Source organism: Pantherophis guttatus, chromosome 8 (assembly GCF_059756535.1).
Source record: "Pantherophis guttatus breed Tessera chromosome 8, ASM5975653v1, whole genome shotgun sequence".
NCBI classification, from domain to species: domain Eukaryota; kingdom Metazoa; phylum Chordata; class Lepidosauria; order Squamata; family Colubridae; genus Pantherophis; species Pantherophis guttatus.
The window spans coordinates 45,061,305-45,089,082 of NC_142070.1; the positions used below are offsets into that span (position 1 = coordinate 45,061,305).

Sequence of the window (27,778 nt, forward strand, 5' to 3'; positions counted from 1 at the left end):
CACAAAACGAAGGTTGGAGACAGGACGATAATTTGATAGAACAGCTGGGTCCAGGGAAGGCTTCTTGAGGAGGGGCCTCACCACCGCCTCTTTCAAAGCGGCAGGAAAGAAACCCTCGCTCAAAGAAGCGTTAATAATCCCCTGGAGCCAGCCTCGTGTAACCTGCCGGGAAGCCAGCATCAACCAGGAGGGACACGGGTCCAATAAACATGTGGTCGCATTCAGCCTACCCAGGACCCTGTCCACGTCCTCAGGAGTCACAAGGTCAAACTCCTCCCAGCTACACTCTCAAGACCCACCTCCATCATCCCATCTGAACCCATCCAGTCGGAGTCCAAGCCCTCCCGAATCTGAGCGATTTTGAGATATTGCACAAAATTCTCAGCCCTATCCTGCAAGGGGTCTTCCCGCGCTCCCAAATGGAGTAGGGAACGGGTCACCCTAAACAGGGCGGCTGGGCAGTTATCTGCAAACGCAATCAGAGCGGAAAAATAATTAAATGTTGCCGCTTTGATCGCCACTAGGTAGGTCTTAATATGAGACTTCACCAGTGTTGGGTCAGATTCGGAACGACTGGCCCTCCAACCGCTCTCCAAGCGTCTTTTCCGGTGCTTCAACTCTCTCAGCTCCTCGGAAAACCAAGGAGCCAATTGAGCTCGGCGCCGAGTCAGAGGCCGCAAAGGCATGACGCGGTCCAAAGCCCCAGTGGCTGCCCTATCCCAGGCGCCACTAGTTCTTCAGTCAAGTCATGAGCCAGAGCCTCAGGGAATGGCCCAAGCTCTGTCCGGAACCTATCCAGGTCCATCAGGCGCCTGGGACCGAACCATCTAACCGGCTCTGGCTCCCTGCAGCGAGGGGTAGCGGTTCGGAGGTCCAGTCAAAGGAGTGAGTGATCAGACCATGACAAGGGCTCCGTAACTAAATCCCCTATTTCTAGATCATTCTGCCACTGACCAGAGACAAAAATCAGATCCAGAGTGTGTCCCCCCGTGTGAGTAGGGCCTTGAACTAACTGGGCCAGGTCCAAGGCCGTTATGGAAGCCATGAACTCCCGGGCCGCCATTATGATCTGTATGCATTTATAAATGAGTCCTAGCCACTACTTATTTGTTTCTAGCAGAATCCTACCAAAATATATCAATTCTCTGAAACCTCTGAGCTCAGGTTGTCCTTTTACAAAGAAGCATTTGTCTATTTTATGCTCTTACTATAATTTGTGCACATTCTTAAAAGATGCCACTACTACATGTATATTCAAGAGCTAATTTATTTCATTTGGACTCTTCCTGTTTTTATTTATTTAATATTTTATTAAATAATTTAAAATATGTAAATAAGCTAAAAAATAAACATGATAAAGCTTAATAACATACAAATGAATAAATCGGATTTAGGAATATCTAGAAGTTATAGCATTCTAATATATGATGATATTAATTATTACTTTTCCAAAGATTAAAGTCCACAATTCCTTTTTCTGGTGTGGTGGCCTTGACTCCAGTTCTTATCCTCTTTTTCTCAGAAAAGGCACCCTACTGTATTAGCTGATTACTGTTCACACATTCCTGAATTATAATCAACACCACCATTAATATTTTTATAACACCCTGTAGAACATACCTCAATTTTTTTCCCCACGTCTTCTGTTTTTGCCACAAATTTGAAAGTGAACTTTTTTGTCTTACCAGGGATAAGACACAATGTTCCCTGTGTAGATGGTTCCAGGATGTCACATTTTGGATAGTTTTCTTCCACTACACAATACTGATTGTATTCCTATGGTAAGAGAAAAATAGGCAGAAGTAGACAATGCAAAAATAAGTAAGATTTACCTGAATTACTATGATAATTTGCTATACTGTTTAGAACTAAGAAATATACTGTGTAGTTCGGATTACTGTCTTTCAAACATTTATTTATATACCATTAATGTTTTTAAAGAAATTTAAGGGCATGCCTTTTGAAGCAATTAAATGTAAACATTTACAATATGTTTAGATTTGTCCAATTTGGCTTGGAAATTATACATGCATGATATTTACGAAGAATTTCTCTCAAAGAACTCTCAATTAGATTTCTAAATAAGTGCTGCAGATGACATACAAGTTTGCATGACATACATGTATGCCTGTATACTATACAATACTACATTTCAAATAGATTAAGCATTTTAATTTTGTCCAATCTACTTAGCTTCAAATATGTTTGAGATAAACTATTCTCATCAAGGCTATGCTAGGTGGCAACATATGGAATTTTGGCCTCCTATATTTGAAATTAAGAAGACTGTGTAGGACAGACTGAATAAAATGTACATTTTGTTCACTTTACAAGTTATTACTATATATATATATAATAAAATAAAAGAAATTCTAAGTCTGTGGAGTATAAAAATAGAAAAGTTCGAGACTGTTAAAACATAGTAGCATTAAAGTGAGAATACTGATAAAAAGCAGGTTGAACACAACCAGAAATAATAATCCCAGCTATCTGTCAGACTTTCAGATGAATATGTGAATCCTTTGGTCTTCCTTTTTTAGTAAGAACAAGCAAAATATATAGAAAGTTTGAGAACAAGCCAGAAAGCCATATTATTTCAATAACATATGTCTGTCATCAAATAAGAAGATGATGAAAGAATAAAGGAAGTAAGAAAAAAAAGCTTTGGGAAATATTACACCTTTCACATATAAAGTGAAGAACTTTGCTAAAATTGTTTTGAAAGGAATTTATTACCATAAGGAATTCCAGATTGATTAATCATGTTCAAAATACTCTTCTTATTCTTCTTTTCTGTGGCTGCTCCTGTTCCTTGGAATGACCCTCTCTAATATACAGTATGCCAATTTCCAACTCTTCTTGCCTTTAAGAACGCCATTAAAACTTGGCTCTTCCACCAGGCTTTTAGGGACCAGTTGAGTGGGAGTCCCTTTCTGATTGCTTGGTTATGTGCTTGACTGCCATTTTATGTTACATTTATATATTCTATATATTCTATTTATTGTTATGTAAGGTTTTTCTTTTATTTATGTTTTTATGCTGAACGCCACTCAAAGTCACGCTGGTTATGTTGGGTGGCCTTTGAAGTCAATAAATAAATAAATGAGATTTTCAATAAAGTCTGCTCTGTTTGATCTGAGAATTTTAAAGAATGCTGAGGAAGCTTTTGATTTTAAATGAGATATTGTAAATATATTGCATTCTTTTAAAAAATTTATTGTCAAAATAGTTCCAATCTGCTAAACAGAAAAAGAAATTATTGGAGATTTGTCTCAATTGAAACTGACTGGATCATGTAAACAGTAAACATCTACCGTGTTTCCCCGGAAATAAGACTGGATCTTATTTTCTTTTGACCCCTGAAAAAATGGCTAGGACTTCTTTTCAGGGGGGTCTAATTATTGACTCACCTCAGGTCAGCGGCACCAACAGCCCTGCCTAGCAGGAGCCCGCCGCTGGCCCACTTCTGCGACCGCTTGCCACTGCTTGCAGGCGTTACCCCTGGCCTTCCATTTCACCTTCAGAGCCTTCCAGAAAGCCCTCTGAAGCTGAGAAACAGGCTCCGGATTGACATGCATGGCGCCTCTGGATTCTGTTTTGCCTTTAGAGGCCTTCCGGAAAGCCCTCAGCTGCAGAGGGTTTTCCAGAAGGCCTCCGATGGCAAAACGGAGGCCAGAGCAACACATGCGAGCTGTGGCAAGCAGCTGCAAAAAAGAGGGCTACAGAAGAAGGCGAGGCTGGCGTCAGGATGTGCGAGGTTTGGTAAGTAGGTCGGCTCCAACCCCCCATCCCCACCTTAGCTAAATTTTTACCTGTGCGCCTCACCCCAACCCCTACATCCCAGGATGGGCAGGGTCTTAATTAGGGCTAATTTTGGGGATAGGGCTTAATTTGAGCAGATGCGTTCAAAAACATGATAGGGTTTCTTTTCGGGGTGGGTCTTATTTTACGGGAAACACGGTACATATTGTGACAACTACCTCATCCCATTAACATATATGAATCATAAAAATATTTTTAAAAACATTACCTGATTACTGAAATTGACACACAACTTCGAAAATTGGAGAGGATGCAGGCAGTCAGTTTTCAAATATACATCAAACTGAATTGGTACGTCAACATGAAAACTTGGAGCAAGAAATTTAGCTTTACATTGCACTAGATGTTGAAACAAAACAAAATCAGAGGACAAGCATGTTCCCAAAAACAATGAAATATTTTATATTTAGCAACAATATTTAACAATTTGGGCTAATTTTCTATCTTGTACAGGTAGTTCTTGACTTAACAACCACAAATGAGCCCCTAACTTCTTTTGCTCAGCAAGGCTGTTGTTAAGAGATTAGCACCCCATTTTATGAACTTTCCTGCCACAATTATTAAGAAAATTGCTACAGTTAAGTGAAGCATGTGGTCATTAAGCAAATCTGGCTTCCCCCATCGACTTTGCTTGTTGAAAGTCAGCTGAGAAGGTTGCACATGATGATCACATGACCCTGGGACAGTGTAATTGTTATAAATACATGCCATCTGCCAATTGCCAGAATTTTGATCACGTGACCATGGTAATGCTTTTAAGTGTGAAAACTGGTCACAAGATTGTTTTTTCAGTGCCTTTGTAAGTTTGAAAGGTCACTAAATGAATGATTGTAAGTCAACAACTACCTGTATTGGATGAAGGTTGACAGAACTTTGACGTTCAAACATAAGCAGAAAGGTGCTTTAGAACCTAGCAGACCCTCTGCTGAAAGCATTTTCCAAATATAAATAATTTTTTCTCATACTAAGCTTGTTACTACAACTATTTCTAGTCCATCGTCTGCATTTTTGTATGCAGATGTGCACCTGCACAACTAGTCTGCTGCCCAGTATATTGAAGAATATTGTATTTCAGAGGTACAGAAGATTTTAATTTGAACATATTGCTGCATAAAAGGACCACTAATCATGTGCAAGAATTTTACATGCAATGGTAAGATTATCCACACTGTAATTTAGCAGGAAATTAAAAGCAAATATAAAAATTTGGGTATAATTTTGTTTCTAAATCAATGACCTATATCAAAGGAATTCCTTATAAATATATATGCTTTGGAATAGAAATCTTTACAGAGTAGCCTAGGATGCAATTTAAAAAACTGTTAGAGGTGTATGAGAGGGCCTTTGGTAATGAATGGCTACCAGTACACCTACCACATTGTAGCAGAAATTATATTTTATTTCGATGATAAGTTATGCATCATATTTCATGTTTTTATAATGTAAACTGCTTGGAATTGTTTTTGTTGTATATAAAAATACAGTAAATCAACAATAAGAAATATTTGACTTTTAATAAAGCATTCCTCTACAATATATTAGTCTCTTTCAGGTATTTAAAAATAATTAAACTATTCTTCGAGTTTTCATTTTGTATCTAATATAGACTTCATTTCATAAGAAAAGGAAATATTGAAGTATTTATGGATTTAAATTATATCCTGCTGTTTTTACTTCTACCTTTATACCACTGGTTCACACAGGTGCTACTCTTTTGTTATAAAAGTTTTAATACATACCAAAAGGAACAAAATCTTGTACTTCTATTGTAAAGATATTGTTGCCTGCCAGGGATACTTTATCAGCCCACAATTTCTGTGCAGCTTTTACAGAAGCAGCATCACAGTCAGATTCAGGATCTGGATTCTCATTCTAAATTCAAAACAAGATTATTTAAACTGATCAAATCTATGCATAGAGCTGGTAAACTCTGCAGATTATTTCACATAAATGTGCTTTTTTCTACTGACCATAAGAACTTTGATCAGATTCTTTTCTATTCGAGATTTCTGATCTTCTTTCAAAGTAGATGCTTCAATAAAACACATATTAAAATGAATAAATAACATTGTTATCTTTAAAATAGTCCTCTAAACGTTTGGAAGAGGAATTATAACCAATATGTTATCTATACGTTGTAGAAAACTGAGCAACAATTAGGTGAAGAAATCACAAAATCATATAGTAGATAAAAATACAAATAGTAACTATATTTGGGTGAAATCAGAAGCCATAATTAATCACTAGATGAAAATGTTATAATGTAATTTGAACTCACATGGTTGCTTCCCTATATCTGAACATTTTTAAGCATTTTAAGTTTATTATTATTTCCTTTCAGGCTTCAAATCCTTGGACAGCATTCAAAGAATAAATGGTGTCCCTTGTGGAACATGGAAGCACAAAATGGTTTGATTTTTATTACTTAGGACATTTTTATGCCTGAACAACAAAAGTTTACAATAAATTCATTGGGAGTTCAAGTAATAAAGAGAAAGTATGCCTTATTGCTCCTTATTCACATTTTTCTGGGCTCATCTATCCTTTACCATAAAATATCTTTTAGCATAACTGTTCACACATAATTCCAAATGCCTGTCAACTTGCCCACACTTGCTGTTAAAAACTCACAGATTGAAAACAGAATTAAAATGCCTTGCTTACCTCTGCCCAGTAGCTCTAATGAGTATGTAATATAATCTTTTATTTGGGCCATTAGATAGGAACATTTAAGAGCAGTGGACAGTATAGAAGTCAGGAGAGTCCACCATCCTTCACTACGGTAATCACACAAAACATAATCAAGGAGCCTAGAAGACAGAATATTTAAATAACTTGATATATGTAATATTTTCTATAAAGTGAAGAGCCAGCCTGAACTAGTAGTTAAGGCACTGGGCTAAAAACCAGGAGACTGTGAGTTCTAGTTGCGCCTTAGGCACAAAAGCTGGAGGATCTTGGCCAGTCACTGCCTCTCAGTCCAGGATGTCACTTCTCTATTAGACTACTGCAAGATCTCTATATAGGGCTTCCTTTAAAGGTGCTTCAGAATTGCAGTTAATTTGACATCTTGCTTTAGTCCCTGATTCAGTTACCAAGGGATTTGGTCAATTACCAAGGAATTTCAGGATCAATTTCAAAGTGGTGGCTTATAAAGCCCTATGTGGTTCAGAGATTTCCTTCAACTCCCTAAATTATCAACTAGAATTGGCCCAACCTGTAAATTGATTTTTGGGAGTGGGAATGCTTAGGGTTTCCATCCCATGTGACATTAAAAAACAATCCTTTGCAGTGGTGGACCCACCATTATGAACATTTTTGTGGCCTAAATTTATCTTATAAAAGACTCTTGTGTCGGCAAGCCTCTGAATGCTAGTGGCTATATCAGGCTACCTTCAAGGTTTTTTTTTTTAAAGGTTTGTTTTGTCTGAGCTAATTGTTTTTATTATATTTGATTTTATGGACTGTGGGAAATGAGGAAATTTTAGAGGTTTATTTTGTTGTAAATTATTTGGAATCTTTGTATTCCAAATAATTTTCAACAAAACAATACAAAGTTCAAATGTTCCCATTATCCCAGTGTCTGTGGCAGTGTATATATTTGTGTAATAAAGAAATAACTACATCTACCTGATGACCTGATGGTGATCAGAGTTAGCTTAAGATATTTAGCAAATGTATATGGCGGGTCTACCACTTTATAAGTTGGACAATCTGGTTGTGTTAGAATTAGGGTCGGTACATCCATGAATCCTGAAAAGGGAAAGCTGCAAAACAGTTATTCTATAACTGGTCCTACTTTAGAAAAAGACAAATATTGAGGATCATTATACTGTATATGATGATATACATTATATACATTATATATACCATGAGAACTTGAATTTTTTAAAATAATTTGATCACAAATTATATATTTCACCATATTGATGAGACAGAAAAATCTAATTCTCATAGTTTCTAGGTATATTAAAGTATTCAAAACTATGCCATACTACATTTATAAAGTCACACTTACTTCAAAGCTTTGGTGTAATCTTTAGCATAATAATATTCTTCACCCATCTGAACCACTGAAAAGAAAATGAGATTATTCCCAGTACTTTAACTCATTTAAACATCTTTTAAAGATGTGTTTGAAAATGAAACTTACTCAAGTGACTTTTCATTCTTGGACACTTGTATCTCTTGAATTGCGTAACTGCATTACTCAACAAGGTGATTATTAGCTCCTAATAAATAAAAAATTCTGGCAGTTATATTTGGACTTACAAAAACTAGAAACTATAAACAGAAATCTAACTTACAGAATGGAGAACTTTCTTCTCTTTCAATTGCAGTGCCAAGATTCCCACTTTCTCCTTTTCAGGATCATTAAGATCAAAACCTGCGTAAGACAATGAAAAATCCATTTTAATGAGTTTTGCTCCAAGAGGGGTACATTATTATTACAACTGTAAGGCACATGCTTAGTTCCAAGCCAGGAGTACATAGATTCCAAACACTTCTGTAACTTAGGAGAAAGAATGTTTGGAATTCTACCATATTCTTAGTTCTTTTGATAAGACTGATCTAAAAGAATCCCTGAAGGAATTAAATGTATATGGAGTATATTCAAAGAGCTCCTGCAAGAAAACAATATTAATAACACCTCACCCCAAAACCTCATAACTGTTTCTTAGCAACAGATAATTTATGGAGGCATTTCTAATAGGCAATGTCCACTTGATTTATGCTACTTTGCAGATTGCAAATAGGAATGCAGGTCTGGTGTCACATATTTGCCATAGGGCATTTATTTCAATTTTTTAAATCTCTACATTCTCTTATGATTAACATTTAAGACCAGATGTTGAAACTGTAATCTCTCCAAATCTCTGCATATGCAATAAATTAAACAAATAGTTTTTCTATGGACTCTAATTCATTTCAATATGCAGATCTATTTTCTTCACTAACATCAGTGTAAAGAGTATTAATAATGCAAAGTGGGTAGGGCAATATATGAATGGAGCCAAAATTTTACAATATTTCCTGGATTTTGGGAAAAAAATATTGTAGCTGTTTTGCCTATTTTAGGGCCTACACCACACATTTCCCAGATGTTGTCCATTTCAAAACTGTGCAAAACCATGATAGTAATTTTTAGGCATCTCAATCACAGAGGGACCAGAAGCAGTCATCAACGGCCTTGGAGTTTTAAGTTGCCCATCCCTGATATAGCAAAACCTGAAATTTGCCATGAAACATGCTCATAACCTCCGGTAAGTATTTCATCTGACTGTAAAATATTAGTTCAAACTTTAAACAATGTTAAATTATGTCTACTGAGGAAGCAGTGCTTAAAACTACTTCAGGGAAACTGTTTTTAAAAAGTGTCTACTGGAAAACATCAGCTAAGTCATATATTGCTGTTGCAGTAAGTTGTTAAATATTTAGAAAATACATATTAGGGGTTCCTGATATATTCATCATGCACGCTGGGTTTCATGCCCAGTCCTACAAAACCAATTAATTCATTCAAAAGAACATGAACAAGTGCTGAGCTGAACAAGGAAGCACAGAATTCTGTTACCATCTCTGATCAGTTGATAAGAGCTGCAAATTTCTCTTCAGACTTTCTAGGATAAATGTTTATTGAGTTATTTGTTTTTTAATTAAGAAATAAAAAATATATTTACTTAATATTCCCTGCCTCCATGGCCTTTGTCCATAGAAGTCAAGCATTCCAGTTGGTGTTTCCAATGGATCCGGATTTGGATATATCACAGAAGACTGTAAATTCAGCAAATGTTTTCTTTACATTTGATTTTTAATATGTGATAAAAGCAATAATGAAATAACAAGTCAAGGAAGAAGAACCCTTAAAATGAGTTCATAGAAGAACAAGCCTGCACCAACATAGTATCTCATAGAGAATGCAAAAATATCAACTGAATTGTAAAATATTAAACTAAATCCAAGTATACACTCTTCAGCTAACTAAATATCAATGATATTGATAATAAATATTTGAGCATAGGAATCACAATTGATAAGGAGAAAAGTATATGTTTTGCCTGGCAATCTGAACAGCTATACTAAATTCCTTTTTCTTAGCAAACTTTCAGTAAAAATACATATTACTGTATAGTCATTCTATCATTTCATGTAGCATGGCTTATAATTAAAATTTGCACACAGGTCTGTAGCTCAAATCTTTCACTTAGTAAAACAGTGGATTGGGACATTAAAAACATTAAATTTAGAGTATCCAACATTTATTTTGCATTTACTATAAAACTTCCAAATTTCAGGTTCCACATTCAAGATTTATATTGAACATGGAAAATGCTTACAACTCAGGTAGGATAGATGATTCTTTAGCACATACACATTAATTATTAGTGTCAACTTGGGAAGGAGAGTCATTTGATATAAGGTATTCTTTATCTGAAATTCATTCAGGTTACTTAATGTATGCCCAGCATTATTTTAGGACCTTATCTAATTAGTATGATATGCAGATAATTCATGACTAAATTTGATATTTAAATAAGCTGCATAGCCATACACAATAGTGCTTGTATGAATGCCTTGTACACAAAGGAATGAACATGTATCAGTTCTTTACACAATACTGTAATAGGGTACATTTCAATGACTTCAAGAAAACTTTTTTGCAAACAAATGCAAAATACTATAATTCTTTGGTATGTCAATTTGCCAGAACACTAGCTTGCTAGAAAGTAAACAAAGGCTTACTAAAAACCATGACATAGAAAAATATATGATCTTACCACAGAGTTTCATGAGCTGTAAAATAATCTGACTCACCTCATGATCACAGAGAGAATTTGCCAATTGCTTCCTTTCTTGTGCATAATATGCTGCCTGCTGATAATAGAAACCTGGGTTTTGTGTTTGAATAGCTGTCAACCCGAGCTTAATAGCTTCATCAAATAGATCTCCAAAAGCCTGAAATCTGTTAAGAAACCACAAACATCGACTCTAATATTTTACCAAAAGTTGAACTGAAAATAAAAGTAGTGGCAAGAGGCAATTCATGAACATGTAAGGTCCTAAGAATCTAAATTTAAAGAAGCATCCTAAATTTTCCAGCTTTCATAATTATATAAAAAAAAACCCAAAACAATGTATTATATGTCACAAAATGTAAAAATAAGAAATTGATTTACAAATTTCTTTTCATTGCTTCCCTAGACTTCTTTGCAGGGTTGCAGTCGTAATACATCAGCTATTAATGACAATTTTAAAAAGGAAATGTATTAGTCAGTATTAGTAAGTTTTTATCATGGTGATTGCTAATTGGACTAGATTCACAAGGCTCACTAGATGATTTTCTCAGCCAATTTTATATATATATTCATATCCATATATATACACACACACATACATAATACATACAGTATATGTACATACATACACACACTTATATATGTATGTATGCTTGTGCGTGTGTGTAAATTCCACCTTTATTATGTTTACAAATAACTCAAGGGATTGAACATATGCAACACACCTTACTCCTCCCAGACCAAACTGGCTGTCATCTCACAGACTGTCACTGTGAGAATAAAATTATAGGAGACACCTTCCCCCACCCCTGCATACTTTGAGTTCAGAGAAAAATTAAGATATAAAGTCAACAAATAAGACATTATTTCATTATTTCAAGCTTAATTCTGAATCTGACAGTCTTCAGTTGATACTAATGTAGGCAAAAAAAGAACATTTTCCAGTTTGAACTACCAAAATAATTAATTAGCCAAGCTTAATATTAAAAATACTTTAAAAACATACTGTTTTGACATCCAGGCAGCATGCTCAAAAGTCAACTCTGCACTTCCTATTTTTTTCTTGCATAGATCTATATGTTTCCTAAACTGTTCAATTGCATCCAGTGGTGTATTATGCTGAAAACACAGGCGACAGATCTAAAAAGATGAGAAATCAGAACACTTTATGAAGGTTAGAAACTCAAATTCAGTATAATGAAATTGTATATTCATGTCGCAAAAAAAACATACCACTTTTATGTTTTTACATGAATCTTTCTATATCCAACCCTTAAATACCTTCATTTTTTAAGTGTGCTTGGCTTATGAAAATGATCAAACTGAAAAGGCTAATAATTAAGGAATAAAAGAATGGATTCCATTAATTCCCAAATAATCTAGATGTTTAATCCCAAAGATGCCAAGAACAATGCTGAAAAATCTGGTCTCCCCAGAAGGGATAGTCTCAGATTTCTTTTATCTGAGCCAGTTTAAGTAAGGTCTGTCCACAAAGCTTTTTATCTTAAAGGCCAGTCCTTCTTTTCTATTGCTAAGAAGAACAGAACAGGCATCAAATGTCTTCCAGAATGCTCTAACCTGAACCACAGCAAAGAATGGTGAAGCTGTAATCCAGTGGAGGCATCAGATTGTCCACCCCTTTAATACAGTATATGAAGAAAGGTCATGTGTTTAGCAGAAGCATGGCTTTTCCCTTGCTTTTCTGCCCTTACTCTCTCCTCACCCAGCTTCAATCTATTCAACAGATTATCCTAAGGTGCACATTGCCCTCAAATCACTATTTAAAGAACTCTATTGCACAACCAAAAAGATAACTAAATGTAAACAAAAAAACATGATATATCAATTTTTTTAGTAAAACAGGATGAATTATAAGTGATTTCCCAATAAAGCTATCTATTAAGACTTCAGATCTGAAGACAAAAAGGCAATTTAGAGCATATGTGGGCTCCCACACAATTCATGGAAGACACAGGTACTCCGAAGAGTTCTCCACATGCTCTGAACCAACTTTGTGATTTTGAATTTAAAAATGCTGCAGAAGCCTAGAACTTAAGGCCAAATCTTTGCAGTTTCCACATCAACTGATTATATCAACAATTTCTGATAATCAACTTTTTCTTAAATCAAAGTAGCAACACTTAAAATTCTCCCTTTAAAAGTTCCACTGGCAGTGAATTTGAAGAAGTGAATATTGCAGTCACTCAAAATGGACAATTTGCATCCCACATGTGGATCTTGGGAACCTTGAACCTTTATCTGGTCATTCTTTATCTTCCAGCTCCTGAACTACCCTCTCTGATGTCTATGGAGATTCTCAGTCATCTAGGTAAAAGTCCACATTCTGGACAGAGAGGATCACTAGTTTTAAAGAGGAGTAAAAGAGGCCATCTGTGTTAAAATTTAAACAGCACTCTCTCAACAGATGGGGAGGAATATGACCTACAGTATCTTCTGTTCACAACACAGTCCTTTCAGCAGTTCCAAAAAGATTCCAGACCCATTTGCACTCTGATTTAGATGACCCTCAGGGCATAGATAAACCCCCAAGTGGCCTCAACAGCTTTCAGAGAGAGTGCTAAAGACCAGATAACAGAAAATGAATCCTTCCATCTCCCTCTCCCCATTCAGTCAGAACTGAAGAAGCTTCTTGGATAAGAAGCGAAATGTCTTCCTTAAGGAAAAAACAAACAGTTGATGTTTGAAAAAGCACTTTTGAGATACACTCTCCGATGTATACACATTTGCCATCCAATTGCTTTATAAGTTAGAAGGATCAGGATTGTAACAGCCAGTGTGTAGTCTCCTTAGTTAGAAATTGCACTGGCATCTTCCTGTCAGTCAACTGACTGATTTTCTGAGAATTACTGACATGTGGTCAGCAATACATCGCCTATTACCACATTCCAACATAAAGGATAAAAATGTTCTTGTCATATATGTTTCTAGATATCATCAACTACAACATTTTAATACATGTATAAATTGGTATTATTCTACCTTTAGCCTAAAAGTAGTACAAGTAAAAATAATACATAGTTGTTACCTTGTAATTTATAAATCCTGCCATAGTCTTGATTTCCAGCATGTTTGTTTCATGAGCTCTCAATTCATGTACAAGATTAAAGGCAGTTTTGTAGTTTCTAAACATAAAATAGTATTCATTTGGAATACAAAATTCTGTTAAACAATCCCAAAATCCCAAAGTTTAAATGACAAACATGGTAACCTTAAGTCTAACTCTAACCCTTTCCTCAGTCAACAATTTTTCCAAAAAAGCACTTCTTCACATCTTTCAAGTACTCCCACCATTTAATTATTGCCATCAAATTGGTGTCAACTCTTAGGTACATTTTCTCTAGGATGAATCCCACTGCCTTTTGATTCATTTAAGAAATTAATCCAGTTGGATGGCTAAGAGTTGTGCTCATCATGCTGAAATGAATCAATATTGTTGATACCATACCATAAGGCAGTTACTATCTTTGAATGAAGTTATTTGAGAAGAACAACATGCAGTATATACTTAATCCTGGAAAATAGCAGGAGGTGATTTAACAATGATCACATACAAAATCTTTCCACTCTTCTACTACCCATTCCCTGTCTTTGATGAACATTCACTTACTATTTCAATATTTGAATAAAAATACTTACTTTAGAGCATTTAATGTGTCTTGCTTCAACTCATTGAAGAATGCTATTTTGAACTGGTGTCTAACAAACAAAAGCTGTAACATAACCAATTGACAACATTTTAAACTATGTTAATTTTAACTGTAAACTTTCTAATGTAGGCAACATTAAATGCGGATCAATATCTCTTCATACTTAGCTAAATAGTAAGCCTGACACATTTTCAGTGGATTTCAATTAATTTTGTTCACTAGCATAAGTTTTATTTTGCTACTAGATTGCACTTTGTAATTTGCTTTTATAGGGCTTCTAAAATTTGCATTTGGATGTTTTATCACTATGTTTTACAATCTCTAGGCAATTTTAGTAAAACAGCAGGATATAAATAATTTTCCCAAACTGCTTTTCATTTCTTTATCTTTTTCTGATACACAAACAGATATACATATGCAAACACAAGTCATTCCTTCTTCCATTTTTCAATATAATGAAACATTAATTTTCTAATAAAAATAACAGTAAAAGTAGTATTACTTGTTAACAGGAATTAATAAACGACAGCACTGAAACATTACAAGAATGCCTTGGTGAATAAACTTTATTTTAATGGTGGTTTACCTACTGAAATCTGAATAAAGAAAACATTCTATAAGTAACTCTTATACTAATATTAACTTTTAATAATGTTATATATTTGTATTCTTTAAGATCTTACTTCTAATGCTTCATCAATAGTAGTTTACTTTATCAGTAATCTTAATAATACCTGATGTGTTGTTTTGTTCAAATACTCTTTATGAGATTTTACTCTTCGCATTTCTGTGTAGTAATAGGTCTGAGCATGTTCATAGAAAGCATTTTCTAACCTATGAAGGAAAATCACGTAATTTTTTTAGAAACAAAAACAAGAGACATATTTCAGAATATACAAAAAATTACAGTTAGGGAAAGTCCTACACAGACTGATAATATTTCTCTGAAAGCATTTAAGTTATATTTGTATTTTGTACTAAACTCCTTCTAACTATTTAAAGGATTGTAAAAAAAAATCTATGTTAACCACCCTTAAACAGTTACTATTTATTTAATGGAAATAATCTCACCTGTCTTTCTCTAATCCTAACCCTAACCCTTTCTGCCTCTCAAGAAGTAATACAGAAAAGCACTATATTTTGCATTATCTGCTTACCTTATAATGTAACCTACAAGATGATCAGTGTGTGGCAAAACAAATAGGGACTTTCCAGAAAGGTCACAAGCATTACATAAAGCTGCTGCCCTTTCTGAAGCAATAACGTCTTCTCCTAAAGCAAATACAGACAAGCACATTAAAAAATGATTTGAATGATCTTAATACAAATATTCACACACTTTATTATGATGTATCTAGGAAATAATGAAATAATGAAAGCAAGATCAAAAATTGTGAAGGAAACAGTACACATAATCATTGATAATCAACACGATTAAACAGTATCATCATCACCAGTCAAGGAATATTGATGTGTTTTGTCTCAAATATTTGTTACAGGTAATAAGAGATTATGCCTCTTCAATTGGTCCAATTTAACTAATCTACAAAACATATAAATGTTAATAAATAGGATGAAGGGTATCTAACTGCACAAGATATGACCTTCAGCAGAGAACAAATATCTTTTAATAAATGCTTTCTCTCTGTATACCCCAGAGGGGCAAATTCTATTCAAAGCAAGCTGCCTTATAGATATCCAAGTCCTAAGCCATGCAACATGTTGAATTGCACCCAGAAAACAGAAACAGGTAATGAATGCAGCTCCCACAACACAGAAGTTATATGGGAATATCAAAACAGTCCCATTAATATGCAGACCACTGCATGTTGCACTAGCTGTCATTTCTAGGTGGTCCTGTGTAAAGGAAATTACAATAATCCAGCCATGAGGAGTAAAGGTATGAGTAACTATTACTATTGTCTCCCACTCCAGGAATGATCTTAATTGGAATACAAGCCCAAATTGAGCAAAAGTCCTTTGGGCACACATTGCCCCTCTTTATCTGGTATAAATTGTTAGCCTGAAAGACACCAAATTATGACCCTGCTACTTTGGGAGATCACAGGCCTAGTCACAAGTAAAACTGGAATTGTTTTGTAATCAGTTGGCTTTTAGGATAATAGCCAGCTGTTTGATTTTTAATTTATTCCTCCTCTTTCAAACCCATAACAACTTCCAAACACAAGATAAAGACTTCCACCTTATCTCTCATTCAGTCTGGAGTTGTATAGCCAAGTATTATCAGTACTGATGATACCTTATCATCTGAGATACTCAGTAAGATCAGGGAGGGATCAGCCCTGTGGCAATCCAGACTGGATGCCCAAGGCTTGATCTCTCTTCCCACTCTCTGACTGCAACCACCCCCCTAGAAAGAATTACTGCTCCTCTGAACACAGCTGTAACCAATAAAGGTGAATATCTGTAGCTCAGGGTTGAACTGATGGCTCTTAGTGCTCTCTGAGCTTGCTTGTTTTCTTTCCAGCCGTTAACTCTTTTATTCATTATGCAAAAGCTGAAATAATTAACTGATTCATTTCATAGGAAAAGCTGATCCATTTTATAGTCTGATATTTTTCCTAACAAGTAAAATTGTACTGCAAAATTGTCAGTTACAAATTGTAGTTGTATTATAAACAAAAAGTTTCTGTTTATTTTAACGCATCTAGTCTTCTCTTCCCTTAACAGAACTATATTGTCAAAAATGCAATGGGGCAAACTTTTACAAATCTGTTTCCAAGGATATCCAATCATCCAGGACAATCCTTCTGGGTTTATTGACAACCAGAGGGGAAAGTGTCCTGCTTTTATTGACAAAAATTTTATAAATGGAAGATGAATACTGGATTCCAACCTAAACTATTTCCAACTGTTTTCACTGCTCATATTTCTGGTCACTAAACAATAATAACATTCCACAATTCTTTAGATTACCATGTTTCAGGTACACAACTCTAGTTAAATTGTATTTTACCTGGAGGTAAGGGAGTTTTCTTCTGAATTAAAACTACAGCAACTTTTGTGTTTCTGCCCTGCAAACTCTGCCTGAAAAAAATAAAGACATCAAGCTAACCAAAAATTATAAAGACTTAACAAACTAAAATTTATTTGTTCTTTCAGATGGGTAATAACAAATATACAAATTTAAAAACTTCACAAGACTCAAAAATTGGTGTTTTGCCATTTAAGATTCTAAAAAGGAACTGCAGAGTAAGACTTTTTACTTGACAGGTACTTTATACATTGTAAAGCTTTTATTTTAAAGAAGCATTCAGATAGATAACAGCTCCTATGCTAAAACCAGAAGAAAAAAAATGAAAAAAGTGAATTATATCTTCTTTCCCTCTTCAGTATTACTGTAAAACAGTATTTTATAGAATACATAAAATAATACCTGACAATTTCAACTCTAGTAGCACACTCTGATTGTTTTTCTTTCCACTGTGGCTCATCCCAGTCTAGCTCATAAAATACCACAACAAGTGCAGGAACCAAATTCAGATGCTTGTTCATCCAACCTGTTTTCAGGATACCCTTTGGAATGTACCATTCATATGACAATCTCTGAAAAGTTGAAAAATTGTATCATCACTACTGCAGACAGGTGGCATTTTTTTGGTCCCTTCAAGTAAACATTGACACCTGGTGACTGCCTGGACTAATTTTTATATTTTTCTTGGCAAAATTTCAGAAGACATTGAGCATTGCTTTCTTCTTCTAAGAGACAATGATTGGCTTCATGCTTAAGGCAGGACAAGAACCTATAGTCTCCCAGTTTACACTAAGAGCTAGCTCTCTGTATTTTTCTTCCCTACTTATCATTTAAATCATATCGTGCATATGTATGGCATGAGTTTTGCTAAACTTATTCCTAACAAAGCCTGTTTAAAATTATGTTGCATTATTTCTTCAGCTTGATATAATATAGCTGCACATCAACAGTATGTTTTGTTTAGGTCATAATCAGAGAAAGCCTCTTTAAGGAGTTCTACCTTTGCTTTTGAAAGAATTACTTTACCAATGTTAATTCCAAAATAACCCTGGAAAAGGATTAATACTCAAAAACAGAATTTAAACACTTGAATCTCAGTAAAATAAATTTACATTAAAATATGATTTTAACTCTTACTGTAAGATTTAGAGTTATACCTTTACTCTGCATTTGGGATACTCATGATCACCGGGAAGTACTTTAAAAGAAATTGGTACTCTGTCTGCTCTCCTATTTGCACAAAATGCATCCCAGACAGCTCGATGAACAGCATTATATACAACATCCAAACCAGTGAGTGTAACAAAGGCCATTGGTCGGCAACATAGTTCCACTGGAAAATCCCATTGTGAAGGGCTCATATTGACGGTTCGAAATATACTCTGAAACTTTAAGCAGAAAAATGTTCAAAATAATTTTATTTATAAATATTGTAATATGTATAATATTTAAAGTTGTTATTCTCTAGACTTGTAACAAGCAGACATAAATTCAGGTGTTTCGGTACAGCAAGATATAAAGTTTGAGAGTATGAGACTGAATAATTCTAGATTCTATTAGACATTCCACTGCAATATTGTGTGCCTTAAAATGGTTTTGCCTGTAGCTAAATTGAACCAGATAGAAAAAAAAATTCAATCTTAGGCCACAGCCTAGTTTCCTGATGTTATCTGGAAGGCCTTCAAAAAAATTACTCACTTGTGAACTTTAAAGACATTCAAATAAATTTACTAATGAGTCCTACTTATTCACATCAAATATGGCTACATTTATAATCTCCATAATACATTTATTTCTTAGTAATTTTTCAAGATTTGGGAAGCCATGGCCATAAAATCAAATCAATAAACCTTCTAAGGCAGAAAAAGGCAGTCTATTTTCAGCTTTCTCACCAAACCATATTTCTATTCTTTGATTTATTTGGTTTCATTTTACATTAATACATTGCTTTGCATTCATTTATTGCATAGTAATGGCAGCCATGCAGGCTGAAGGCTATTCAATGCAGGCTAAAACACATTGAGAGGGGGTTTACACATCATATAAAGTAAGAATATTCTTTTGCTTTTCTACTGCATGAAGGCCAACCCTGCGATTGGCAAATTACCGTTGACGGTTTAGCATACTTTGCAATTCCAGCAAATAGTAGTTTATTCTATTCCTCAGGAAGAAATTTAGGGAATTAAATAAAGCTTGCTACAATCATGCTCAAAGCCAGTCCAATGCACTTAATAGGTCTTCCGTTATCTCTGATTAAAGTGCCATTTATTTTAATAAGTATAACTAAATCTGAATGTATACCCCTTTCATTAAAATCTTCAAGTCTCCATTTCACGTTCCGCGTAAGGGAGGCATCCCTATGAAACCGAAATGCTTTCCGAAAAACAATGACAGAATGTCTTGTGTACAATTTGAATCTATTTCTCAGCCGCCGCCGCCCCTTGTGCCTTTGCCTAAGAGGATCTGCTCACGCTGCAAGCTCCGTCGCGACCCCGTTCTCAGTTCAGCTGCCTCGCACCTGCGCTACGACCTCCCCGGGTATGGAAGGAGCACCTCGCCGTCAGCCTTCGGTGACACGATCCATACGACAAGCGGGTGCAGAGCAAAGAGGGGAGAACACTTGGAACAGAAACCCGAGGCCTGCCTGAGGAAACACCTAAAAGGGAAATTAAGATTGATAGCCATAAATGACCAATAAGCACTGCGGCTCCTGAGCGCCTGGCGCCAACTATTGGAACGCGCTAGGAGATGGGCAGAGCTAAAGTGCCGCGAAGCGGCAAATGAAAAGAAGAAGAAACAAAGAGGCGGAACCGACCGAGCTTTGCTCCAGTCTAGGGCAGGGTGGGCAAATGTGGCTTTTACAACCTGTGGAATTCTGGGAGTTGAAGTCCACAGATTGTAAAAGAGCCACATTTGTCCATCCCTGGTCTAGGGTAAAGGACGTGCAAATCAGAAGGTATGGTGAAAAGAAGCGGCCAATAGTCAGCTGGGGAAAGTGGAGCGAGGAGGATCACACTGTCCAATCACTGCTAAAGAGGTAGCGCCTGACTCCCTTTCCGCCTTGTCATTTTTGGCGCCTGCGCACTGAGGATCATCTTCTGTATTGACCTGGCGTGCGCGATTCCCTCTCCGATTGACAATTCTGTGGAATTGTTTTTCCAGGAGACCGCGGAAGGGGAGAGAGAGCGAAAGGAAGCCGGGGGAGGGCGGGGGGGGAGGTGTCTCCTTTCCCGGTGTCGCGCCATGACGGCGAACGAGGACCAGGAGGTGAGGGAGACGAAGGCGTGGAATAGACTGGCAGTGTCCCGGGAATGGAAGGCGTAAAAGCGCCCTGGGCTACGTGAAGCCCGCCCCTGGAGGGGCGTGGCTAGAAAGGACCGCCCCCCCCGGGTTTCATTGTGGTAGCTGCTGTGGGAGGGAGGGATGGTCTGTGTAGTGCAGGGGTCCCCAAACTTGGCCGCTTTAAGACTTGTGGACTTCAACTCCCAGAATTCTCCAGCCAGCATAGCCATTAGCTGGCTGGAGAATTCTGGGAGTTGAAGTCCACAAGTCTTAAAGCGGCCAAGTTTGAAGACCTCTGGTGTAGCGGATCAGCAATAAGCGGGAAGAAAGCTCACCTGTGGAATGTTTGCCTGTGTCACGCGGGGAGCTTTGACGGCGGGGTAACCGCAACGGTTTGACAGGGTCCTCAGCACCACCCATTGCACGAAAACCCTGGTTTGATTTCCTTCAGTAGAACTCGGATTGGATCATTTTTAAACCAGTGTTTTTCAAACTTGGCAACTTTAACATGCTGGCTGGAGAATCATGAGAGTTGAAGTCCACCCATCTTAAAAGTTGCCAGGTATGAAAAAAAACACTGGTCTAAATGGACCCTTTCTACTCCATGGTTGTACTAAGGATGGCGCTATAAAAACCCCAGTCGGTACATTTGTGATGCGTGAATGTAGCTAAGATCTTGTTTCCCCTGGAAATTAGAGTTCTACAGCTCTACACACTATGTTTTTGTAGATATATTTTCATGCATCACAAAAAGCAATTTCTGGTGGTTTTCAGTCTTTTTAAAACCAATGCTACTGATTATACTTTATGGTTGATGACATCCACCATTGAAAACATGTATTGGCTTATCACATCCCTTTAATTTTATATATAACATACATAGCATGGTTAGTTTCCTAGGGTTATAGAGTTCTTTGAAGATGTTTTTAAATATTTTTGAAAACTACTAAAATGTGATTTAAGATTATATTCAATCAGATATTGTTTATTTATTTTAAATATTTTACTAAGAATATATACTATTCCACTCATGCCTGGCTGAGTGGTTTATAGATGTCCCAGAACAGTTTAAGATTAAAATTAAACATAAAAAATATAAAGTATTTGCTTGTGCTTTTTTTTTTCAGATGGAGTTAGAAGCATTACGTTCTATTTATGAAGGTGATGAATGTTTTAGGGAACTTAGTCCCATTTCATTTCAATATAGGGTGAGTTTTTAGAAATCGTATTAATTCAAATCAGCCTATATTAATTTCTTAAACTTTAGGTTCTGTCTTTATCAAAGTAGTCCTTACTAAACAATGGTGATTGAGACTGGAATTTCCATTGCTAAGCAACATGGTCATAAAGCATGAAGCCTCATGAGCACAGCATTTACCGATGAAAATACCAGCACTTCCAGTTGCGAGTAAATGGATTCCTTCTAAAATTGACATTGAATGAAACATCTATTTCAGTATTTTTGTTGATTAAAGCTTGAATTGACTGGATTCCTGCATAGACATGATTTATATGTGTTTTTAGATAGGTGAGAGTGGAGACCCCAAAGCCTTTCTTATAGAAATATCATGGCCAGAAACATACCCGCAAACTGCTCCAGTCATATCAATGGATGCATTCTTCAACAATGCCATGTAAGTGGTCCAGTTCTTAAGACGTTCAAGAAACAGTCTTTCTAGAATTAACTTTTTATCTCTTCTTGGTCATCTGCCCTAGATCCTCAGCCATAAAACAAGGTATATTGGATAAATTAATGGAAGAAGTTGAAGTTAACCTGGGAACCTCAATGACATACACAATATTTGAATATGCTAAAGATAATAAAGAGATTTTCATGGAGAATCAACCAGTTAATACTGTGGTGAGTTTATATTTCCAAATGTTGACCTATCTCAACATATGAAAATGTTTTTCTATGCAATCTATCAGTTTCTTGATATTGAATTGCTACTATAAGATTGAACTCAATTCCTAGCAATGTTTGACATTTCTATATTAATCCAGTATCCCAGAAGCAGTGGTTAAAGTTATTATGTATTACATCATACAAAATTTTTTGTATTGACAACAGAAACATTTAAGCACAGATGTAATCAGTTTTCATCCCATTTAATGCAAATATCAAGTATAGAATTAATAAACTACAGAGAATTGTTAATAAATAATACATTTCATTTCTTTAGACAACATTAAATAACTGCATCTCAACTGGACATTCTGATACAGCACCACCAACTAAGAAAAAGGAAAAAAAGGAACAATTGTCCAAAACGCAAAAGCGGAAGTTAGCTGACAAAACGGGTTTGTATAACTTACTCCTAATATAGCTTAATTTTCTTTCTTTTAATTAAAAAAGTATGGTATAGAACAGTGTTGGCGAACCTATGGAACGTGTGCTGGAAGCGGCATGCGAAACCATCCCACAAGGAATGCATGGCCTCGACAATGCATGGCCTTGTTGGATCCTCTTCTGCGTTCGTGTGCACACACGCATGCCGGTCAGCTGGCTGGTGCGCGTGCGGGAGCGACGAAACCCAGAAGAGCAGCATTCCATCGTGCATGTGCAAACACCCAAACTTCCGGGTTAACATCACGCGCGTGATGGCCAGCTGTTCATTGGGGCTCATCCATGCCGGAATTTGGAAGTTTGGGTGCCAGCTCGCGCATGCGCGACAGACTGCTGCTCTTCGACATATTGGCACTCCTGTGTGTGCGAAGGCTACCGGGGCCACACATTCCTCACGGGATGGTTTCACGTGCCATTTCCAGCACGCAGGCTGGCATGCAGTGACGTAAAAGGTTAGCCATTACTGGCATAGAATATATGTTTTCTATATACAATATAGCAAATACAGTTTTTTTCCTGTATTGTGATTTATGCTTAACTTTTGTGCACAATATGTGTTTCTTTGTTTCAGAATAGTAATGAATCCTGTTCTTTTGTGGAATTTATGTTGCTGAACCAGAACTATCAGCATGACCAATAGTCAGGGATATTAAAATTCAGAAACATCTGGAAGGCCTTAAGCTCCCTTCCTCATCACTGCCAAGCATTACCCAGTTATTCATAACAGTTTGCAATAAGCCAGAGTTTGCTATTTTAAGCTTAACCACAAACTATGATGTAAATTAATACCTTAATTTTAAAACACATGCTTGAATTCAAATTGCAAAAATACATACAGAATTTTTATTTTGACTAGATCACAAAGGAGAACTTCCTCGAGGATGGAATTGGGTTGACGTAATCAAGGTAGGAGTGTTGAAAATTAACAATATTGGTAATTTTGGGGGAGATTTTAGCAGTATCTAATATTTTTTTCTTTTTTCTTTTTTTAACCATTTTGGATATGAATGATAATGGGATTTTCCTCGTGTTTTTATAAAGCATGTAAGTATTTCAATCTTCTTGAACCATTTTGAACCATATTTTTAGTTCTAAGCATTGATATCTGTATTTTTTTTTTGCCTTGATCAGTGTTTCAGAAATTTTGTACTCCATCCTAAAGAAAAAAATTTAGATATTTAATTAAACACTAACATTCTGTAGAAGAGTGTTACAACTGTTTTCAACTAAATATGAGGCATACTCATAGAGTATGCAATAATGAAATAAAAATATTATAACAGTTTTATGATTTTTACAAATGGGTTGTTAAAACCAGATAATTGTAGTATAAGGCAAGTTGAATGCAAAATAGGCAGCCACAATTTCCTTTCACATTTATATCATACTGGTTCAAATCAGCTAAAATAATTGAGAGCAAAGCCAAAGATTTTCAACAAATTCTTCAACTCTCTAAAAAGCACAAAAAGGGGCCCAACTTATTCAATTGGTGTCCCAAAGAAGTCATGTTGTATCATTCATATTTCAAAGATTAATTTAAAAAAGAAGGAAGGGGTTAGTTCCAAGTATCCATGTTGCCTTTGGAATCCATTGAAAAGAGTATCCAGAAGAGTATCTTAAGCATTTTTAAAAAATATATGTTTGCATTCATTATGATTTTAAAAGTTCCATATAGATAGCATTGTTCAGCAGCCTCTCTTTCAAAAGCCTTTCAAAGTTGCAATAGTGCTGAATGAGGGTGCTTAACCACTGTTTTTCATAGTTGTGACTATTGCAACCATGATCATGTAATTAAAATTTGGGCAGTTGGCAACTAGCTTGCAATTAAAACAGTCACAAATCCCATGGTTATGTTTGCCATTTGTAAACCTCATTGTTCGCTTTCAACAAGCAAAATCAACAGGGAAGCTGACAGAAGATCGCAAATGGGGATCATGTGACTGTGGGACACTGCAACCCTGCAGGATTCGCCTAATGATTTCTACTGAAACTGGTTCAATTGCCATTGAAGTCAGAGTAGTCATGTGACATTATGCTATATGACACTTAGCATTGAAGTTGTTGCTCCCAATTACCATTTTTAAGTGAAGACTATCTGTTACCAATCCAACATGCATATTCTAATTTATCACATGTCTCCTAGTCTCTTTAAGTCCAACTGAAGCCATATCGCCTATAGCCAGTTATGCCCATTTTGGCAGAAAATCCATATTTACAGCCCATTTACAGATAAGCTTATTGTTTGCATTTCAGAAGTGTTTACAAAAAAAAAGTTAATAACTTTTTATGAATGTATGGTGTTTAGTACAAATAAAAGAAATAAGTACTGTATTTTTCGGACCATAAGATGCTCTGAAATATAAGGCGCACCTAGCTTTTGGGGAAGAAAACAAGAAAAAAAAATCTGCCTCTGCCTCCTTGCAGCAAACAGCAAACAGCGTGGTCAGCTTCAGCACAGCCTGATTTAGCACGAGCAGCTGATTGGCGGTTGGATCTGCCTCCCGGAATACCTCCTATCAACTGTTCCAGGTTGCGGGGATCGCTACCGTCCATCGATGCCGGTGGCGCCCATTGTCACTGTCACTTATTGCTGCCTCTGCGTGCCCCTTTTTTGGCCTCTGCGAATCCCATTTTAGGCCTCCGTGCGTCCCATTTTTAGCCCATTCCAGGAGGCGGGATTGCCATCGCCTATCCCTGCCACCTGGAACAGGCCAAAAATGGGGCGTGTGGAGGCCGAAAACGGGATGCACGGAGGGCGAAAATGGGGTGTGTGGAGGAAGTGATAGGTGACACTGGTAATGGGCGGTGGCAATCCCCGCAGCCTGGAACAGCTGATAGGCGGTATTCCATGAGGCCGATCCAACCACCTATCAGCTACTTGTACTAAATCAGGCTGTGCTGAAGCTGATCACGCTGTTTGCTGCAAGGAGGTAAATTGCTGGGAGGCAGAGGCTGAAGGGTGAGGGCCGGCGGGTGGGTGGGGCTTCAGCAACATTCACTGTATAAAATGCACAGATATTTCCACCCACTTTTTTTGGGGGGGAAGTGTATCTTATACTTGGAAAAGTATGGTAATTTATATAAAAACTGGTAACATTATTTTTCATCTAAAAAGATGATATATATGTTCCTTAGATATATCACAATGTATTACTCCAATTCAATTGCTGATCCAGGACATAAAGGTGTTCACTAGGAATAGCCAACATTGTTAACACTGTAACTTGTATATTACAATTTTGCGAACTTATACTATGTAGGACACAACTCAGTAGAGTAATGCTATGATGAAAATAGCAACAGTTGTGTGTTCTCAGTATAAATGCATCTAAGAAGAAAAACAGAACTGCGCCTACAAAGCATATGATACTTTCCCCACAATATTTGTCTAATATATCCTTCTGTTATTATTTTGGCTCTTTTCTATTCATTTTACAGATAGCTAAATACATGAGAACTCACAGTAACAAAAAATCTTTTTTTAACTTCAAGTATGAAGACCTAGTCTGTAAAGAAAAAAAATATTTTACAAACTTCAATGGTCTATAATAAAATTGTCACATTGATTTTAACTGTTCTTTATTGTCACAGAAAAATGATAAAAAAATTTTTGTCTTTTTACAGCTGAGCAAAACGGGTTCCAAGGATGATGAATAGGAGGACTTTGATATAGGAAAACCTTAGCTGAATCCACATTGTAATAACATTGATTTTTTTTTCACAAGTTTTATAAATAACAGTTCCACACATGTTTAAATGTGTTAAAATGTACCCATCAAGAGCAACATTTTTCGGGCTTTACGATTTTCATCCAGTCACATGTTTTCCTTTAGAGGAAATATGTCAAAGGCAGTGTTGATGTATTTTGTCATGACACTGACTGTAACAATATGTAATTTTAACGTATATTGTACTAAATCATAAAAATCTTTGGTGGTAAATGAAATCAACATAGCTAATTTTAGAACACTTTAAATGCTCTAAAAATTCTAGACCTGTTAATCTTTATATTTGTATTTGAATCCCATAGTTGATTCTTATATATTTACTTCAGTATCATTTCAGATACTATTCATAGCATCCAGCCTTTATTGAAAGGCTGAAAATTTTTTATTGCAGCTGATGTTATGAAAAATATGCACCAGCTTAAATTACATTTTAAAAAAGAATGTATAGCCCAATTCAAATGGGCATCCCTTTTGTGCATAGCATATTCATTATATATATATTCTTCAGTGTGAAATATAAAACAAAACAAGGCCATTAGTTACAAAAAGCAATGTAGCAACAGTGATTTCTATTTTCATGACAATTTTGCTACTACTACATTGCATACTATTGATGTTCCAACACTGGTGCGTTCATTCCATGGCAATTAGCCCATACCAAAGAATGACTCCCCATTATTTAATTGAAAAGTGTATATCTGGTGTACTCTAGATAATACCAGTCAGTAAAAAGAGAAATAATATTCCTTTGGCATAACTGCTAATATATGAAGAAAGTAAACAGTTACAAAAGTGGAGCCTACAGATAGGAAAGAAGAAATGATCTGAACTCCTAAGACAGAAATACTGACCCATTTTTCTGCCTGTTGCTGAACTTTCACAGCCAGTTTCCCTTATCACTGGCCATGCTGTTCTTGGCTGCTGGGAATTAGTAACATCTCACTATGAAATAAACTCCATTATAAATAATTGAATTTATCTCTGCGTAGGATTACACTATATGAAGAATTTTGAACAATGCATATGATAAAATAATTACTGGCATTGCCTTTGAAAATGCCATTTCATGTAATTATATTTGTTTTGCAAAAAAAAAATGGGATACTGGCTTCAGGTGCTGCCCCATTTTATTTCAGTTT

At 36.0% G+C, this 27,778-nt stretch overlaps 2 protein-coding genes across 10 annotated transcripts in view; one reads left to right on the plus strand and one right to left on the minus strand.

The window, feature by feature from the left end:
- The window catches only part of TRAPPC11 (trafficking protein particle complex subunit 11), a 37,435-nt gene extending 17,388 nt beyond the window's left edge, over positions 1 to 20,047 (minus strand). For 2 of the 9 annotated variants that reach the window (XM_034401379.3, XM_087874716.1), the window contains exons 1-19: positions 19,801 to 20,047; positions 18,440 to 18,670; positions 17,685 to 17,854; positions 17,265 to 17,335; positions 15,445 to 15,559; positions 15,022 to 15,121; positions 14,277 to 14,350; positions 13,666 to 13,762; positions 11,626 to 11,759; positions 10,639 to 10,786; positions 9,504 to 9,597; positions 8,130 to 8,209; positions 7,976 to 8,054; positions 7,841 to 7,895; positions 6,487 to 6,632; positions 5,793 to 5,854; positions 5,562 to 5,694; positions 4,031 to 4,161; positions 1,621 to 1,776 (exon numbers count right to left, since the gene is read on the minus strand). In XM_034401379.3, the coding sequence (XP_034257270.2) occupies positions 1,621 to 1,776; positions 4,031 to 4,161; positions 5,562 to 5,694; positions 5,793 to 5,854; positions 6,487 to 6,632; positions 7,841 to 7,895; positions 7,976 to 8,054; positions 8,130 to 8,209; positions 9,504 to 9,597; positions 10,639 to 10,786; positions 11,626 to 11,759; positions 13,666 to 13,762; positions 14,277 to 14,350; positions 15,022 to 15,121; positions 15,445 to 15,559; positions 17,265 to 17,335; positions 17,685 to 17,854; positions 18,440 to 18,643 (2,049 nt within the window). In that variant the 5' untranslated portion in view covers positions 18,644 to 18,670; positions 19,801 to 20,047. Of the gene's footprint in view, positions 1 to 1,620; positions 1,777 to 4,030; positions 4,162 to 5,561; positions 5,695 to 5,792; positions 5,855 to 6,486; positions 6,633 to 7,840; positions 7,896 to 7,975; positions 8,055 to 8,129; positions 8,210 to 9,503; positions 9,598 to 10,638; positions 10,787 to 11,625; positions 11,760 to 13,665; positions 13,763 to 14,276; positions 14,351 to 15,021; positions 15,122 to 15,444; positions 15,560 to 17,264; positions 17,336 to 17,684; positions 17,855 to 18,439; positions 18,671 to 19,583 lie in introns of all 9 variants that reach the window. The other 7 variants (XM_034401380.3, XM_087874717.1, XM_034401377.3 and 4 more) reach the window with 5 other exon arrangements.
- A 304-nt stretch (positions 20,048 to 20,351) lies between these two features.
- RWDD4 (RWD domain containing 4) overlaps positions 20,352 to 27,778 on the plus strand; it is a 60,694-nt gene continuing 53,267 nt past the window's right edge. The window contains exons 1-6 of the mRNA XM_087874714.1: positions 20,352 to 20,549; positions 21,692 to 21,772; positions 22,089 to 22,198; positions 22,281 to 22,425; positions 22,748 to 22,865; positions 23,768 to 23,817. Of these exons, the coding sequence (XP_087730840.1) occupies positions 20,526 to 20,549; positions 21,692 to 21,772; positions 22,089 to 22,198; positions 22,281 to 22,425; positions 22,748 to 22,865; positions 23,768 to 23,817 (528 nt within the window). The 5' untranslated portion in view covers positions 20,352 to 20,525. The remainder of the gene's footprint in view (positions 20,550 to 21,691; positions 21,773 to 22,088; positions 22,199 to 22,280; positions 22,426 to 22,747; positions 22,866 to 23,767; positions 23,818 to 27,778) is intronic.